The following is an 18896-nucleotide window of genomic DNA, read 5'->3' as shown; positions in this document are numbered from 1 at the left end:
TGTGTGCCCTTAAGTGAAAGAAATAATAGCATTTTCCATCAGCAGCACCGTGCTTCACACCACCCGCTACACTGCGAACATGCTTCATCATGTTATTCAACCAAAATTCACTAAAAATAGACCCAGATGCACCGGACAGAGAGGAGAATTGTGCTGTAAATGCCTCGATCGCAGGTTTTGGCATCGGCGTGTGAAAAAAGAAAGCTTTCCCCCGTGATTCCCAGTCAGTAAAAGGGTCGGATCCTGACGTACATAGATGTGTGCTCCCCTTCTCCTCCCCCTCTCTTCCCAGCTCCACTCCTGCTGCTGTTATGTAATGAGTGTGTGTTATGAAACCTTACATTGGAAAACACGAGCCCACTGATCAGCTAGCTCAGAGTTCACACATTCAGAGACACACAAGAGTTCGGGGTATTTTTTTTTCACCCCTTTTCTTGTGTGAAAGAATGCAGTGTCTATGTGTGCATGAGGATATATTTATACATATTACAAATTAATGTATGCATGGGTATGAATCTGAGTATGATTGCAGGGATGTGAGCAGGGCTCCCAAATGAATTATTTCGTATGTTTGTGGGTGTGCGCATGTATAAATTAGATAAATAAAAGTACAAGAAAAATAAATGATGAGAGTCCATAGTGACATGTTGCAATAAAAGCATGACTATTGGGAGCTATGCAGGCTGGTTTAGCAAGAGAGAGGATGATGGAAATGTATACAATGGAAGGTAAAAAAAAAATAATAAAAAAAATAGCTAAGGCCAAGACTGGCTGACATTAGAAAAGAAATGCATGAATAGATAAACAAATATATATAACCAGACAGAAGAGAAATTGGCTACAGGCAAATCCTGTCGAAATGAAAGTGCAGTAAGGCTGTGTGCGCTAATCTCAGTCAGCTGTAAACCTGAGCATTATGAGTGGCACAAAACAGAGAAAATATTACCTCCTCTTGGTCTGACCACATTACATATTGTATGATGGTATAATGTAATACATGAATAGATATTTAAGGATAATTTATGTGTGGTTCTTATTTTTGTAGTTTTGACCAACATTTTTATGTGTTATGCGTTCACAAATACAACAAGTCAAAAAGCAAGAGAGAGATCAGTCTGTAAATGATAATTACAATGGACAATTTGGGTATTTATTTTACACTTCAACTTATAGTTAATTGCACAAATAAGTTTGTCAAATAGATGGGTTTTGTTTAAAATTACAATTTTCATTCCATCAAACCTAAGCGATGTTTTGACTGGTAATTATACTGCTGTAACCATCGAACATATTTACACTCATTAGATCCCTCAGTGTGTTTCCTGCCCCGTATGATGGATAAACATGTCATTTCATTATGAGCTTTGGGACATGCATCATTAAGACATCCCCAGCATTCCCACCGTTAACCTGGTATCACCACAAAATAACTGTAAAGCCTGAAATGATCATTTATCACCAACGACTGTTGGTAACACAAATGATGGCCAAAATGGGATAAATATGATTCATGTAATAAAAAACTGGAATTATCCTTTAAAAAAAAAAAAAAAAAAAGCATTTTGTGATTAAAAAAAAAAAAGAAAATAGAATATTAAGGTAAACAACCAACCAAGGGTTGGGGTTAGGGTCAGATAACACCTTTTATACAGTGGCAGGCTAATTAAATGCTCATTGTTTGTTGTTTTGTTTTAATATTTCATCTCAGAAAAGACTTTGGTGCCTCAGTCACATGCGGTAATGGCTAATATTTTGTCAGCTAAAGGTCAGATGTATTATTTGTCAAACCCTCAGAGCCTTTATGTAATACTGCTCCATGTAGAGTTAAAATGCATGGTAAACTTGTTCACCGGTGTGGAAGAGGATGGCTATTCTGTGCAGGGAAATAATAAATTACCAGCAGGTCATGAACGCGTGAGAAACAAATGGGGGGTTGCTCTTTCACACACATAATAAAGCAAGCCTGCACACGTGTGAATTGAGTTACTGTTGTGTGATAGTAAACTGGCAGGAGAGCCACGGTGTCCAGTTATGTAATGTGTCTCTGTCTTACTTACTCATACACACACACCCACAGATACACACACACTCGTACAGGTTATGACTGGAAACGTTTTAGCTACACTGTGTGTGAACCTATTTTAATGTTTCTGAGGGGAAGGAAGGTCTCAGAAAGGTGAAATTCTTCATTTTTCCTACTTATCTTCCTCCATTGAGTATTCCCCGCAGTATATAGCGTCAGGCTTCAGTATCTCCAGCTGCCATCCACACTCTCTTCCCTTCTCGTCTCTCCTCTCCTTACTTTCTCCTGTCCAGATTTAAAGTCTGACAGGTTTTATGCAGTGCTCTTTGCAGGGACTCACCATTTCTAGCCCAGCTTTCTCACAACTTAAACTCTCTTTCCTCAGACCTTTACAAAACCCCAGCCCTCTTCTGAAATATGTCAGCACGGAGTCCACCCTGCTTAAGTGTCCTCAGGTAGCACAGAGAGGCCTCCGACCTCCCCAAAGAGGAAAAGAGGGAATTTCCTTAAAGGGACAGATCATGTACTACATCTATATTAGAGTCTTATTCCAACCAGCTTTCAAAGCTTCCTTTCCAGCCCTCAGACGGGCCCACCCACCCCTGTCCCCTCCCACAATTCTCCACATGCCAGCAGTCCCTGCAGTGTGTCCTCAGCACAGCATGTGCCATCATGCTCAAGGATACACTGTTGACAGCTACGGGTCACTGAAGTCCAGGCACAGGGTGGCACACACTCATGAATGATGCAGCACTCGCCTTCAGTCTTACAGCTGTCTTGCTAACACATGAGGACACATAATCAGGCTTCCACACAGGCAATGCATGAACAATGACACAAAAGCAGGCTGCCGTGTGAAGATGCAATTAAAGTGAATCCAAAAGCCAGCAAACAATGTATGACAACACTGTGATAAGAGCTTCTGCCTGGAGAAGTTTTCAAATGAGGAATGAACTAAGGTCTACATGCACTGAGCTCCATCACACTGTAATATAAGTCAACAGTAACGTTTTATTACTACAACCTCTCGTGTGACCTCAGAACATATGGGGAACGGGTGGAAAACACTGAATACAACCAAGTCTCATAACTATTTTCCTCGTTCTTATTCATTCAAGTTTAGTGCAAAAAACAATAACCATTTTATAAATGTGTGAGTTAAAAAAAAGTAATAGAGAACCCTTTTGCTTATCATTTAAAATATTCATTCAGGGGTTCTCCAGCAGTATCGTAAAGTTGGAAAATTTGCAAGGGACACCTTAAAAAGAGACCTAGATACTCTGACATTTAGTTCCTCTTATGGATGAAGTTCTAAAAAGCTGGATTCTACACTTCCCATTATGCAACTTTGAGTTCCCCAGCCATACTTACATCACAATTTTTTTTTAAAGAATACTTGTCAGAAACTGTGAAAATATCAACAATAAAAATGCAAGGTGACATACAAGAAAAATAATTGATGATTATCCCGTAGGGCACATTTTTGACATTTACCCAATTCACTTAAGAGATTCCTAAGACACATATTGTCTTGTCGTTCAGGACACTGGTTGCTCATCAGCACCATTGCCGTGTCACCTCAGCCTCCGCATTCTGTCACTCAGCAGTTGCTAATGGCCTGTGTACAGCAGCAGCCTGTCTCTGCGGCACACTATCCAGCCTTGATAAAGTACCGCGCCTTATACTGTACGGGGGGGGGGGGGGAGGCTTAAAGAGAGCGAGAAAGAGAGGGGAGTGAGGTATTGTCATCTTAAGCACGGTACAATAGCACCCTTCCAGACACAGAGGTTTAATCTTACCCACCTGGCATTCAACCCCCCTGGGAAGTGCATCAGCAGAGGGTGAAATGCGAGAACCAGGGATGAAGGGAAAGCAGTGATAAGGTGCAGGCTGACAACACCTCCCTCTGATACCGAGGCTAAAGAGGCAGGATGAGTACGCTAATTGGTAAGCCAGTGAAGGTTCGATGTCGCGCAAAAGGTCCGCGCCGATCGTGGTGGAGTGCGCACGCACGCGCGCATTTGTGTGTGTGTGTGTGTGTGTGTGTGTGTGTGTGTGTGTATGTGTGTGTGTGTGTTTATGTCAATGATTAATTAGGTTGCAGGGACTTCCCCCTGTTTGTCACCCTGGGTTTCCCTGTTCATTTGTACCACTGCATTAATCATGCCCGCCGCTGATGGAAATGAAGTGGGGACGTTTTACATTCAGAGCTCGCCATTCTCAGGTGCTCACTCTTTCTCCTCACATCACGCTCATTGCCTTTCTCACAAGATCATAGTCATGGCCAATATTGCCTTTCACCAAAGTGCTTCCTAAAGTGTCGCCTCTCAGTAAACTGGACTCAATACTGAAAGTATACAGCAGTCACCCCAATATCAGTCCCTTCAAATGGGAGAGAACAAGCAGAGGATGGAAATACAGGCTACTGGAGACCAAAAAAATTCACCTCTGTCATATCTACACATCCACAGCTGAACATAATATGTGACATAAGCAGCCCGATAACGTTTACTCAACTCGAAGGGAAAAATTATGATCTGAATTACCCGCTGTATTACATCAAGGCCTTCCAGTAATACTAATCTTGCTTGATATTAGTACTTCGCCAATTAAACAGCTCAATCTTATTTTTGACACTCAAACATGGAGGTTTTAATAGAGACACGACAACAACCGCACTATCCCAGCAGGAAGGCCGACATGGACGCCCATTAGAAGAAGAAAATGTAAAGGTCAACAGAGCAAAACTGCTACAGATAATCAGGTGGATTGTTTGAGTCAGAGCACGCACACATTTTGGGAGTTTTAGAATAGCATAAATAACTTGCTTCCTAATTTATGGACGCTGAAAAGTGTGCATTATGCAGCTCTAAAGACCATGCTCTTAATTTGCAAAACTGAAAACCCAGAGGAATTCCATCAGCAATTCAGAGGAGAGATCCACATTATGTTACAAAGCTAAAATTATGGAGATAATTAAGTATAAATCCTAATTACTTTAGCATCTGACTGAAAAATTACAGACAAAAAAGTACCTCTCAGTCCCTGCCTGCACAAGAGCAAACTTATTTAACTAACACCGCCACCAAAACATCGTCTCTTCATACTTTATCATGATGAAAGTCAAGTGTGTGTGTGTGTGTGTGTGTGTGTGTGTGTGTGTGTGTGTGTGTGTGTGTGTGTGTGTGTAGATGTCAGCCAGTCAGTCAAACATGATGTCGAGATAACTCAAAGACTGAGGGCGTAATAAGTGAGCAGAAGCAGCAGCATCACATGTCTACATATCAAAGGTGGAAACAATATGACATTAGGTGTCGCCCTGTCACAAAGACAAACATTACTGCACTTAATTCTTACTCCTGGAAATACACTCAAGTGTGTGCAAAACAAAATACTATTCTGCTTTTATTCCATTTTCATTTCCAACAATGTAGGCCATAGTGATGTTACCTGCATTCATGTCTTTTTTAGCATAGCCTACTGTACAGTATCGTGTTGCTATCGTGTTACAGTGATGATCTCAGTGAACAAATGTGATTTTATGTCCGTAGCATGTGCCTCCAATCAAAGAGTAGACAGATTTACGAGTAGAGAAAAGCGGATTTAAGTAGGCGGCAGCAACATTTTCATAGAAGCAGGACTAGAATAGCACCGGAGTGAGCAAGAGACTGGGTGAATACCAGAGCAGTGTACTGTACTGTAAAATCGTAGGGAGAGCGTGTGTGATTGGTGGGATGAATATTATGAAAACTGTAGCCTGCTTGAGGCGCTTGTCTCAACTTGTTTTGCTCACATGAAAGTGAAGTATTTCTACATCAGAACTACACCAATCTGACATATTTTGACCATTGAGAAAAATATGAAGTGAGTTCAATCAGTCAGCCCAATTGAGCAATGTATTCATATACATAACACAAAACAACAACTCTAAAACAATGCATTCTGTTGGTTGCAGTTTGCCAATGAATCCCATGTCCCTTCCATCATAACGCATTATGCATGATGCCAGGAAGCTGTCTTTATATGAGCAGTGTCTTGTGACAATGACAGAATGTTTATCCCTGATTGATTAGCTTCTAATCCACGATGAAATACAGTCAAATCATTCTGTTTTTTCCCTCTGGGTCAATCACAGATACACAGATAATCACATCCTGTTATTGTTTGTACGTAATCTTTGACGCCATTCATTATCAAAAGATGTAATTGACTCTTGTAGCTATAGCTAAATCTGGCAATGACCCATTATGTTGTAGGCATCCGAGTTGCTCTGGGATACATTATATTAAAGGCTGCAATGTTGTGGCATTCCTTTGATAGTGAAAATAGAAAGTGATAAGTATACTCTTACGAGGGTCAAGCACAAGCATTAATAAAAGAGTGACTGCTGTTATTTCTAATCCAGCTATTCTCCTATTCTCCGCATTAACAATGCATCTGTTGGGCTGCAGATGCCTCGGGGTAATTGAGAAGGAAGTTGTCCATGAAGACAGCAGCTACAGAGTCAGTTGTTCTTTAATCCCACAGACGGACAGGCCACAAAGTAATCAGACCCCAGATCTGTGGTTAAGGCTACAATCAGTCCAGTTCAGAGCAGAGAGAAAGGAGGGAGGGGGGGGGAGAGAGAGAGAGAGAGAGAGAGAGAGAGAGAGAGAGAGAGAGAGAGAGAGAGGCAAGAGGAAGGCTTTCACACCAGAAGAGGGGATGGAGAGTAAGAATTAAAGGGCTGCTTTCTCCTGATGATGCACAGGGACACAACGAGTGAATGAATGAGATTGTGATGTTGCACATTCCCCGGCCCTACATGCTCACTTTTTCTCTTTCTTCTCACTCTCCCTCCTCCCTCCTTCCCTTTTCCTTTTGTTTTGTTTAAAATTTAACAAGGTCTGGAACAGTGGAGGGCTGAAGCGGGCATCCGGGGTGTTTTGGCTCAGCTTCATGTCACATGCCAGGGCCATGTGAACACAGTGGCACTGAGGGAGAGGGAGGCGGGGGCTAGAGGGAGGGAGTGAGGGTGGTGGTGGTGGTGGTGGTGGTGGTGGTGGGGGGTGCTAGGATGGGAGGGCAGTAAGAGAGAGTGAGAGAGGGATAGTGAGAAAACTAAAGAGTGAAAGTATTTTACCTCAGGGACTGGTAACTGGTAAGCATTGTAGAAAAGTGAGTGGTGGCCGAGTGAGAGATCATAAAAGAAAAAAAAACCTAAACTCTAGTTTTTAATCGGGGCCACCACAAACCAACCAGGAAGTAGTGTCCGAATAAGACGAGCCAGCCAAATCGAAGCATGTGCAACAGAATAAAATCCAGGGAAGGACATTAGTGACATTCTGGTGCAGCAGGTGACAGCTCTACTTTTTTCTTTTTCCAGGACCTGGATAATTATCAAACTGCACAGCTAACAGCAAGAGAAAAGCAAACTGCCCCGTTAATGATTGAGACCGGCTGCACGTGGTGCGTCGCCTCCTCAGTCTGTCTGAGCTGACAGATCTCAGAGACACTGCCCTTATGTAGAATAACTTGGCAGTAAATTGGGCACACCTGTATCATTTAATGCAATCCAATATAATACTGCCACAGCAAGCCTTACTTCATGAAGCTTATAACAGCCTGTTTTTGATACACGAGTTTAGCTTTTGATAAATCTGTTCAGTTTTGGGAAATAATATAAACATATGTGACAATGATCAATTTGTAATGAAATACATTTCTAAAAGGGGACATTTTTCTGACAATTTTGATATTTCAAACCTACAAATGCTGATGTTTAGGAGGCTCATTAACACACTGTCAACACAACACTGTCATATCATTACAATTATAAATACCATTCATTTGGAGTTGTGTTTTCGGCCACCTAATGAATGCAAGCACAATATTTATTTAACTTTTTGGTGTCCACCAGAACCTGAGGGAATCATCTGGTGTTTTTTTTAGCTGCTAAAGAATCGACTATTTTCACCAGGTAGTCACTAACTTTGTCTTTCTGCTATTTTGTAATTGGCATGTGACATACAGTGGATTTTTAGGGCTTGTTTGGAGAATCCCTGTTTTGGCTAAAAACAATGCTATTCGAGCAGTAACACTCAATAAAAACGCTTAAGCTGAGGGTCGGAAAACAAAAAGTATAGCACCTGTGCATTAGCCAGTGTTGAGCAGAATACCACTATGTAAATGTGCTCCTTTATGTCACTGGGTTGAGGCTGTAACCTCAAGTCACTTACAAAGCTCTTTCTCTTTAAACACTCGCACACCAATGAGGAAGTATTCGTCCTGCGCTTCAGCATTTTTAGAGAGATGAACTTTAAACTAGGTCAATTCATATCAACAACTCCCTTTCTGTTAGAGCAGAGTCCATAGAAACGAGCTAAGCTCCACCCAAACACACCTTATCTATCTGTGTCCAGATGACACAAACAAAGGTTCGGGGACAGACTGGTGACACTCTGAATTCCTTTCACAGTACTGTTTTCAAAACGCACCATCTTTTTAGCCTTTTGTTTCTGCATGGCAGGATATCTCTGTTCAAAACACAATATTCAATACGGATCTGCCACAAAACTGAACTGATCCTATCCTTTTGCAATTACTCAGTGAATGTTATAGAAAAATGAAATGCTAAGAAACTGGGATTTTAAACACAAAGCAAAATGCCCTCTGTGGGGACTGGGGCTTTATAAAACAAATCAGTGTAAGCACCACTGGAGTGGTGGTATTTAAAAACCTTCCACCCAGGAATTGACACAGTTCTGTTCTACACACTAGCAGGCGAGCAGGCCGTGTGTTCCCTAATCAGAATTTTTTTTGGGCCTCTTTAATGCTGAGAGTTGCAGATGTTGTCTGGCATTAGGCCGTGCTGCTGCTGATCAAAGCCGTGGACAGTGAGCCCCCACTGGCTTGCCTCTAATCCCCCCTCATGCATGTGGTCAGGGCAGGGGCAGGTGCTCAGCTCGGGGACAGTCAGCCTACCCTGCTAAAGCGGGAACCTTTTGACTGTCTTTGCTGGTGAACCCCCTCTGTTCAAACCCTCCAAGGTTTCTGGGGAGCATTTGTGCAAAGGCAGCCTGACAGACAGCTGAGTGGCACAGCTTCTCCCATAGGGCAGGAAAAGCCCCTGCCCTTCCAACCCCCCCACCCCTCCCCAATTCCCTATCTAAGATGTGCCGGCTGGCAGACAGCAGTGACATACCAGCATGACATTGCTCAGCCTAGATTTAGCTGCTTACCACAAAGCAATGAGAATTTCAATTGCATATCCCCTTTCTTTTTTACTGATGTCCACACAGGGCACGAACTAAACACAGCTATGTACCAAAGTGAGCTCATCCACACAAACAGAAAGCAGCGAGAAAGGGTGCTTTTAAAAGCACAAGGCCTGTGGAAACAATGGGCCTTGTTCAAGATTTTTCTTAAATTTGTTCTTAAGAAATGTCTTAAGAAAAAGTCTACGCCAGATTCACGATGTGTTCTTAAACCCCGGATGCTCGTTCAGTGAACGCTGTAACAGGAGAATGACGCAAAACCAATTAATGTAAAAATAACCAGCAGCGCGCCGACTCTACCCTCCTGCAGCAGCACCTCCAGACCTGCCCCACGTCTGATCTCAGACCAGTGTTCACTTGCCCCACGTCTGATCTCAGATGGTCCTGGACATCCAGGAGGGAACAGCCCAAATACCGACAGTCTCAACACTGTTTCAATCCCAGAAACACTTCAAGAAATTAATAAAAAAAAAAAAAAATTGAAATTAAAAATACAATGAAACATCTTTGTTTTTTTTAGTGACATGTTTCACTTTAAAAGTTCAATTCATTTTAATTTACTTACAAGCAATTCATTGCTGTCAAACTGATAAGGCAAAGTTGTTAATGTAGTGATTATTCAAAACTATGATGCTTTATAACGTAATGAAAATAATTATTAAAATAAAAAATATACAAAATATCGTTGTAGATATTATACAAGTGTAGAATTGAAGAAAACGCAAAAAACTATTATTTGGCACAAACATGTCAGCGCTCAAATGTGCATAAGTGTGCTCTTGAGTGTTCGTAGATTTAGTTCTTACCTAAGAAAAAAATCCCAAATAAGAAAACATCGGTGAATGCCAGAATCTTCGTAAAATCTGCGCAAGTGGCGTTTAAGAAGAAATGTCTTCTTAAGAACGGTTGGTGAATGAGGCCCAATGACGTGAGCTGTTCGTTTTTACCTTTTATCAAAAAAAATTTAAGACAGTTATGAGGGTGACCGGTAATACTTGGTTTAAAAAGCAATAACTTAGGGAAAGATAGAGATATGGGAAGATAAATGGAAACTGTCAGATGATGTAAGGGAGGAGGAGATGCGAGAAAAGATAGCGAGAGGAGAGGGGGGAGGATCGATCATGAGAGAAATTGAGAGAGGGAAGAAGATTCGGTGTGAGAGGAAAGAAGGGGAGGGTGGTAGGATGTCAGCCAAGAAGGCAATCTATATTAGACAGAAAACAGCTCCCCTGGCTTTAACTGCTACAAGCTGACACCGCCATCCTCTCCATGTCTGCCTCAGTAGACACACACATGTGTGACTCCTCAGAGATACGCGAATCCAGCTCAACGCCGAAGCTTTGAGGCCACATTTGATTTAAGACCAATTCTGCACGTGTGGCTCGCATGTGAAGAGACATGAAATACATACATTTATTCTTTGATCGCTCGCATTTATCTTGGGCGCAGACATACAGTAGTGAAAAGAAGAAAAGAAAAAAAAACTCACACACCAACACATGAGTATTGGATTTGAGCTCTGGAACGTGTGAAATCTGGTTACACTATTGCATAATGACTCAGCAATGGGCCATTTAGAAAGACCATGAGCTGTCAGGCGAGAACATGGATGTGAGAAAAGATAAGGCAGCCTCGTGCCTCACTTCCGCAAAGATCTCCCAGGAGCTTTTGCATACATGGAGATGGTGTGATTTTGCCAAGATTTATGCAATTCATTGAAAGAGACACTTAAATATTGCAACTCATAAATCACTTGGTGACCAGTGCAACATGATTTGAATAAACCAAATTCATTCAAACTAATCCACCGGAGGAGATCGTCAGACTATTATCAGGATATTCAGACACCGTTCATAAAAAAAACAAACAAAACAAAACTATGACAAAAAAAAAAATGCGCAGACTGTTCTCCTTCTGCCTTTGAAAATGTTTAGATGCAAGTGTGAGTGTGGGAGCAATCTGGCGTGCTGACTGTACGAAGGGAGCGACGTGGCACATACAAGACTGAGTGAGTGGTTCTCTGCTTAATAGCTGCCACAGAGCCTGCTGGAGAAAGCTGGGAGCTTCATTAAGCCTTTAAACCCTACAGAGTCCTTTAAGTCATCACGTCACTGGCCGCTGCCTCCTCAGAGAGGGCCTGAGGTATAGAGTGGAGATATATAGTCCCAGGTAGAGATTTCACAAACCTTGTAGAGTATTTGAACTATCACCGTCTACTTAAAATGTTAACGTCTTGTGTCTACATGGAATAGAGACTTTTATAAGTAGGAGTCAACCTGCCGTCCATTACTCACGGCTCTGCTGCGATTTTTATTGATTAAAACCTCATCTTTAAGTAAGAATCGAAAGCCAGACATCTATCAAAGATATACTGTATAAATACTGCATATTGTTGGTTTAATTTTTCAATCGCATTATTGGTATATTGTACTTTTACTTATATTCCTGCTCTGAAAACAGGACAAGGTAGATGTGGAAAAGATAATAACAAGTGCAGTGATTCCCCTTTTAAAAACAACACAAAAACATTTTTTCTTGTGAAGCTCAATTTAACATCCTAAGAAGATAATAATTTGTCATCTAAAAGATGCGATAAAGTTAACCGAGGTGATGACAAAAATATCCATGATCTGTGAAATGTTAGCCTTGGCGTTGTATCTAGATCCCAAAGCAATAAAGTGGTAAGTTATTGTGTGAATTTTGTAAATAAACACCTCAATATCAGCAAGGCAATAAGCATGACATTACAATTTCTTTTGGAAATCACTGCATTTGAAAACTTCATATTAGAAAAAAGTAATAAAAAAAAAAACTGCACTACAAAATGTTATTTTATGAAAAAAAAAAAAAAGCAGGCAGATATTGCACTGATGTTTTGTAAAACTAGAGTGATTATCGACATTATCTCTGCTTTTATTAGTTCTGCTTGAACAATCCTTCCTGCCGAGTTCACCTTGCTGGCAGCCATGGACAACAACATGGGAATTACCTGAAAATTGGGTGCAACATGCTGAAACCGCTATCAACTTTAACTTTGTTTCACAGTGGCTAAATCTATAAACCGGCATGGAGCTGAAAGGAATTAATACCTCGATAGTTTCTAGGCCAGCATATGCCAGTGGTCATTAATTTCGCTCATAAAGCACACCAAATCTTAACACCACTTTAGATTTACAAGAAACTGCTTTTCAAACATTTCAACTTTAACAGGGGAAGTCGAGAGCTCACAAAAAGTAGTGGGTATGCTGAAGTGCATAGATGAGTTTGCAAAGCTGAGTAGGCTAATGAATCTAAATAATTTAGTGTGCCGCTTTGGTTTGGTTAAGAACTCCAAGTCCTCTGCCTCTATTGGGAAACCCTGTGCCAGTGCGTGTTAGGGTTCAGTATGCCATTTCCTTTTTTTGCATGTCGACACCACACTTCTACCTCTGGGTAAGGGAACATTGCCATCCGAGCAGGCGGTAGCTTTATTACTTGTTGGCCTGTCGTCAGAGCAGAAACCCTGTGACACCTATCTGTGCTGTATACTTTTACCTGGAAGGGCAATTAAACCATAACTGTGACTCAGTTTACAGTTAGAAAAACCTCTTCAAACTTAAGTCTCTCGAGGAAGTGGACTTTTATTTAGAACTGTGGCATTCAGGGCATGTATTGATTGTATGAATCTGTGTATGCTTTTTACTCTTTTCCCTTGTACTCAAACTCTAATAAAGCTGGCTCGGCATTACAAGAGACTCCTGTGTGGGCGGCTCTGAAAGGATCACTCATCAGCCTGCCAAAGAGGACAGCGGCCCTTTGATCTAGGCAGCCTTCTGTACATGTGCATGAGTGTATGTTTGTGTGTCTAGTAGGGCAAAGTGAGTTCTCTCATCCGGCCACTGCAGAGTCTGTGCACTCCGGGTATTACCTGACCCCTTCAAAGTCAAACTGGTCCCTGCATTGTCTGAAGGATCTGGAAGATACACCATGGCAACTCCTCGACTTAACAGCCTTTTCCCATCATTCTCTTGCTTGCCTAATCATACTGAGTGCCGAGCACCTCCTCTGTCATCGTATTAAAGATACAGTACAGCATAACGGCTGCTCACATATCTAGGTTACCATTAAAGTTGCATGCATAGAGCGACTGTGCAATAAAACCTGGTTTAAATACTGGACTTACTGTATCAAAGGTCACTCTGCATGCACAGGCATGCAAACAAAAAGGCCTTTAGTGTGACCGAGATCTACAGTTGTTGCAGCTGTGCCTACGGATTCAGCCAGCAAGTCAGCTGAGGCTGGTCCTATCGCCACGATCTGGACAGAACCACGATCTGGACAGAACGACCACTCAAAAGGCAGCTCAACATGTGTCAGCACATTATTGGCGCATACACCCCCCCCCCCCATTCACTCCACTTCCTTCAAAGCAGACATGCCGGACATTCTAGAGGAGCCAGCGTACATTCCTCACGTGCTTCCTCCGCATAAGGAAACAGCGTAAGAGCAGGCCAGACATGTCACAAGGGCATTAGCACTGCTTTCTCTTAACCGTGAGCGCATGCGTGTGTGTTTGAAAAGTGCTTTTCAGTGTCCTTCTACATGTGGCTGAATGAGAATTAGTCTGCTTGTGCAGACTGCAGCTTGGCTGTTGAGTGGTGCAATTGGCTGTCGAGGATGTAGGGGTGGAGGGGCGCTCAGGTGACCACAGTTAAGCTGACTCACATGGGATGTGGCGTGTTCGCCATCCAAGGGGCATCGGGGCTTCTCTTTCCCGCCTTTCGCGGCTGTTCCTGCTGCTGGTTCATTTCAGCTGACTGCACAGGCCCGTGTAGGATTCATTTGCTTCTCTAAATGCACATGCATCAACACGAGCCCCAGCGTGCACGCTCAAACGGCCTGCCATATGATGCCATCTAAATCAAATCATTCTAGCAAGATGTCAAGCCAGCCAGACTTTTAAGAACATTGTCGGTCATGATGCACATGTGGTTGTTAATGAGAACACATGTGATCATTGTCTCTCAGCACAGGAAACTACAGTGTGCAAGTGTCTCCTTTCCGCACATCAAACTTAACAGTTTCTGATCTGTCCTCACTGGACTCACAATTTCACTTCCCACAGCAGCAGCAGCAATAGCAGCAGTGGTGGAGGCAGTGGCACAGTGAAGAAAAGGGCTTCCTGCGCTTTGGAGGAGCACGTTAACCCAGCTTGGCAGGCAGTTAGTTAGTGTGACAGTATCCGTGCTGGATGCCAGTAGGACAGGCACTGTGCAGCATCTCAATGACCAGAATTCACCGAGTCCACAGAGAGGGTTTATGGTCCTCCCAGCCATACTGCTCCCACCCCTATTCTCCATCCAACCACAAAGGCATTCAGTCTTTTCATTAGGATGATAATAGGGCAAAAGCCGGAAAGGGCCCCCATGTCTGAGCACCATAAGTTGTGGTGATGGCTTTGTGGCAATGTCATGCGTGTCCATGGGAGCAAAGTGTGCTTCTACGGGCCAACAAAGACGGTTGCGTCCGGAAGAAGCAAAAAAAAGAAAAAAACCAACCCTGAAAATTTAGAGGAAGTCGCCAAGGCAAGGTAGACCTGGAAAACCAACAGCCTTTGGACCATGACCTGACGCTGACCCATTCATGCTAACACCCAGATAAACTAGAACATGGTAAACCATCACTAGGAAACAGGCTTCAGCTGACAGACCTTTAATAATAACCCTCTAAATGGTCGTCACAGTCATCAGCAAAGGTCTCGTGCTGCAGTCAAATGAAGACACAAGCTCTGCCTCCCTGTAAAATTAGGAAAATAATTTGTTGAATTCCTTAACAAAGTTTCATAAGTCTGCACAAATGCACCGGTCTCATTCTGATACAGGTTAACCACCTGTTACAAGCACTACAACAATAAGAAGCTGCACTCCAAACTACGTAGGGTGCAAAAAAAAAAAAAAAAAAAAAAAAAAAGGCCTCGGCAAGTCTCAGAAGGAGCAGAAACACAGATCACGAGAGAATGTCATTAAATCTGAAAGCATCATTTACCTGCATAAAAACGTAACAAGGAGCCAATTTCTGTGTTAAGCCCTTCCTCTTGAACTCTCCACGGGTCCTTAAATCCAAGCTTAAAGAGAAAGTCATGCTGGATCTGCAGAGGCCTCTCATCTGGGCTAAGCCTCCTGACAGCTTCACCATGCAGCTGAACATACAGCGTGGGGCCGGAATCACAAGACTCTCCATTGTGGTGTGCTGTCAGCCCTGATTTTACAGCACCTTGGCCACAGTCTGGATCTTGGATGTCAGGTGTATTACCTGTAGAACAGGCTCTTGACAATGAGCCGGCACTACTGCTAGGTGGCAGGCTGCCCAGGCTGTGTGGGTTGAGTCTGCTATCGGCCCCCATATTGTTTGTCATGTCGTTTAAATGTCCCATGTTGCACTTCTTGTAGTTGCCAGTGATGCCATTGGTGTGGTGTTGGGAGATGGGGTCCATGCCCGTGTTCGATGCAAGACAGTCGAGCTCCAGTTCGTCAGAGGAGCTGCCATACATGTCATGGCCCTCTGTGGCACTGTCAAAGGAGGGACTGAGGATGGACGCCTCTGTTCCCAGGATCATGTCATCACTGAGGGAGTCCCTGTGTTCACTGAGCCGGGCCCCAGAGCTGAGGTCATCAAATGCACTGCTTTCCACATCCGAGCCAGAATTTAATCCATAGCTGTCCACGCCGTTCCTGTGCTCTGAATCATCCTCATTGGGGGTATCCATGTTAGAGTTAGAATTCAAGTCTGACAGCGAACACGTTATGTTGTCTTGAGACTCCGATTCTGGGGGGAAAAGTTTTCCGTCAACGTCCTGTTGCTTTTGCCTGTCATCTGCATTCTCCATGAGCAGCAGTCTCAGCCTGTCACTCGGATGGGTCCTCAAATCTATGGATTCCAGAGGAGTCAGGAGGTTGCATTTTATACTTGAGTCTTCTTTCACCTTGCAGGGATTATCATTATATTCATACTTCACATTGCAGTTGCCATTTTGGTCAGTCTTAGAGCTATCTTTACAAAAAATGCGCATAACGGAGCTCGACTTGCTGCAGAGTTTACTCAGTCGGAGCGCCACCTCGCCGGCTGTAGTGTCTATAGTGCAAAGAACCGGCCTGGGATATGAGGGCGTCAGTCTATCGTGAACATGTATGCAGCCCCGGTGGAGGTCTGCCCTCACCCACTCGCGATCCGCGGGCTGCAGCTGCATGTTCTGTCGGTGCTTCAGGAGAGTCTTCCTATCCAGACTCCGAGTATGTAAAGACGCAGAGGACAGGGCCGAGTTCATCTTCGCACCGCAGGCGGCAGTGACAGCTGAGGTGGCGGTGGCTGCAGCTGCGGCGGAGAGGTTCCTCTTCAAGCGCCTCCGTCTCAACAGGAGAGAGCTGGAGTTGCTGGATGAGCCCCGGCCATTAGACGCCACAGCTCGGTTTGACGCACTAGATCCCGCTGTAGAGGCGGAATGAGAAAGGCTATTCCCGTTCTTTGCATCTACGCGGGAGGGTGCCAAATGTCCACCGCCATCATCCGCTGGAGTCCCCCGGGCGACAGACAGTCCGCTGGGCTTCTTCATTAACTTGGTCGCGCCTCCATCCTCAGCGACAGCCTGCACACTTTCCATCTGTGCCAATGAAAAGTCCCCCACTCTAAATAAATAACGGTGCGCACTTGGTTCCACCTACAACCTCTACATTTAAAAGCCGGAATTCGTGCCCACCGTGGTAAATGTCCGCCAACTGGGCGGTGTTGCAGAGTTATTCCACTAGTAGTCATTCACTTCTTGCCTTCCTCTCCCTGTCGGAGTCTCCTCCGCCACTCCAAAAAAAAAAAAACACATTTTACTGATTAAATTCGCTGGGAAGAGGCTGGGCGCGCAGGGACTGATCAGGGCGGAGACGTGACTGTGCGTCCCATTTGGACCAAAATACAGTACTATAATATGAAATGAACGTCGGCCGACCTCCTACGCAAATACTGACTGATATATATTCATGAGGAGGGCACAAGATGGGGTCGCTAACAACAACGAGGTGGATTGTGGGTAGTGGATTGCGCAGGAAGCGTCCGGCGGTCGCCGCTATTAGGGAAGACACCGTGTGACGAATACATTTCCCAGGATGCTTTTCTTCCGTGCCAGTCGAGTGAGGCGGCGAACAGATGAGAGGCGTAAACATAGCTCCTATAAAATGTTTGGCGTTGAGCTGCTGAAGCTCGTCCTCTTGTCTGCTGGAGTTATATCTCCACCCCGTGCGGAAAGACAACCATCACGTTGCTAAATTAAGACACACGCAGTCAAAAAGTGAGCCGGACTATCCGTGTCAACTGTTGAATACGAGAGAAAACTTGCACCTGCCTATGTCCGTGCAGAGTGGGTTGCATTCACTGTTGTTCCCCTGTAATGAAATGCCTCAAATTCTGCTGCAAGGCAAAAAAAATATAACTTCGCTGTCGGTCCAATTATTTTGGACTAGTGGTGACGAGGCAAATAACTTCGGCACCATCTCATCGGGACGCCATTTCACAAGGCCGTTACAGACCGGCTCGGTGAACATGCTCTTATTCTATTGTATTTTTCGCCCTCTGGTGGAGCAAACCGCACAACTTTTCTTGCTTTGAGGAATGCCGGTGGTTTAACATTTATTTACGTCACTTTTTTTGTTTTTTTGTTCTTCTAAATTTGCTAAAGGAATAAAAGGGCATAGGCTATACGATTGTTATACGACGCGTAGAAATAGTTTCAATCAAACGAAAAAAAAACATGTCCATACTTTTTTTTTTTACTGCTAATGTAGTGCAAACTTTTGCTTTACCAGTTTGAGGAATTTAAGTCTTTATTCAAAGATAAAGAGAAAAGATGTCCCTCAAACTGTTTAAAACTGCAAACATCTGATACTGTTGAGGGTTTGTTTACAGCATTATTATATGAGCAGTAGAAAAAACTATTTTTAAGTTTTTGATTGATGGGGAGACATCAACCAGTGTGCTCAGCTTTTGTATATTAATTTAACATGCTCCTTTAAAGATGAGGAGATTTCAGATTCCTTTTATACATTATAGCTTAATAATACTCACTTTAAAAAAATAAATAAAGAGACCGATATCAAAGTTTATGAAAAGTTGCCTACTATATTCACACGTAGGTTGAACCACTTTTTGCTTCATGTAATCTTTCCTCATGTTCATACTGGTCATTAAAATCCAGTATAAGTGAGCAAAAGGTGTTTCTATCATTCAGGCACCAGACAGTTGTTTTAAGATAAATTTGAAAAATTGAACCAATCCTTCAAGATGACAAAATGTCAAACATGAACTTTTTTTTAATATATATATTTTTTTTATCAGAGTTGTTGCAGCATCCTGCTCCACTGGTGACATTTAACCATGCTCTGTGTAATTTAGTGTTACCTTTACATTTTTAGAGTCATGTAACTTTAATTATTTACAATCAGGGGCGAGTAACCTATTCCTTTGTTTAAAAATAGGACAACTATTTTTAAGTATGTGTGCCAAGCAAGTATTCATAAAGAATTCCTTAATGGCTCAAGCTTGAGTTGTCATTATCTAAATTCAAATATGGATTACAGTATATCACAGGAGTAATT

The 18896-nt window shown here is 43.0% G+C and overlaps 1 protein-coding gene across 2 annotated transcripts in view; it reads right to left on the bottom strand.

Moving 5' to 3' along the window:
- phlpp1 (PH domain and leucine rich repeat protein phosphatase 1) overlaps positions 1-17207 on the bottom strand; it is a 43440-nt gene extending 26233 nt beyond the window's left edge. For both annotated transcript variants that reach the window (XM_069692067.1, XM_069692068.1), the window contains exon 1: positions 15304-17207. In XM_069692067.1, coding sequence (XP_069548168.1) covers positions 15304-16915 — 1612 coding nt within the window. In that variant the 5' untranslated portion in view covers positions 16916-17207. The remainder of the gene's footprint in view (positions 1-15303) is intronic.
- Positions 17208-18896: the final 1689 nt, after the last annotated feature.

The sequence above is a fragment of the Brachyistius frenatus genome, unplaced genomic scaffold (assembly GCF_029030835.1).
Source record: "Brachyistius frenatus isolate BFR_SWC_R1_liver_20210118 unplaced genomic scaffold, ASM2903083v1 Contig_12, whole genome shotgun sequence".
In the NCBI taxonomy this organism is placed as follows: Eukaryota; Metazoa; Chordata; class Actinopteri; family Embiotocidae; genus Brachyistius; species Brachyistius frenatus.
The sequence above is the reverse complement of the archived record's forward strand: the minus strand, read 5'-3'. Positions and strand labels throughout refer to the sequence as shown.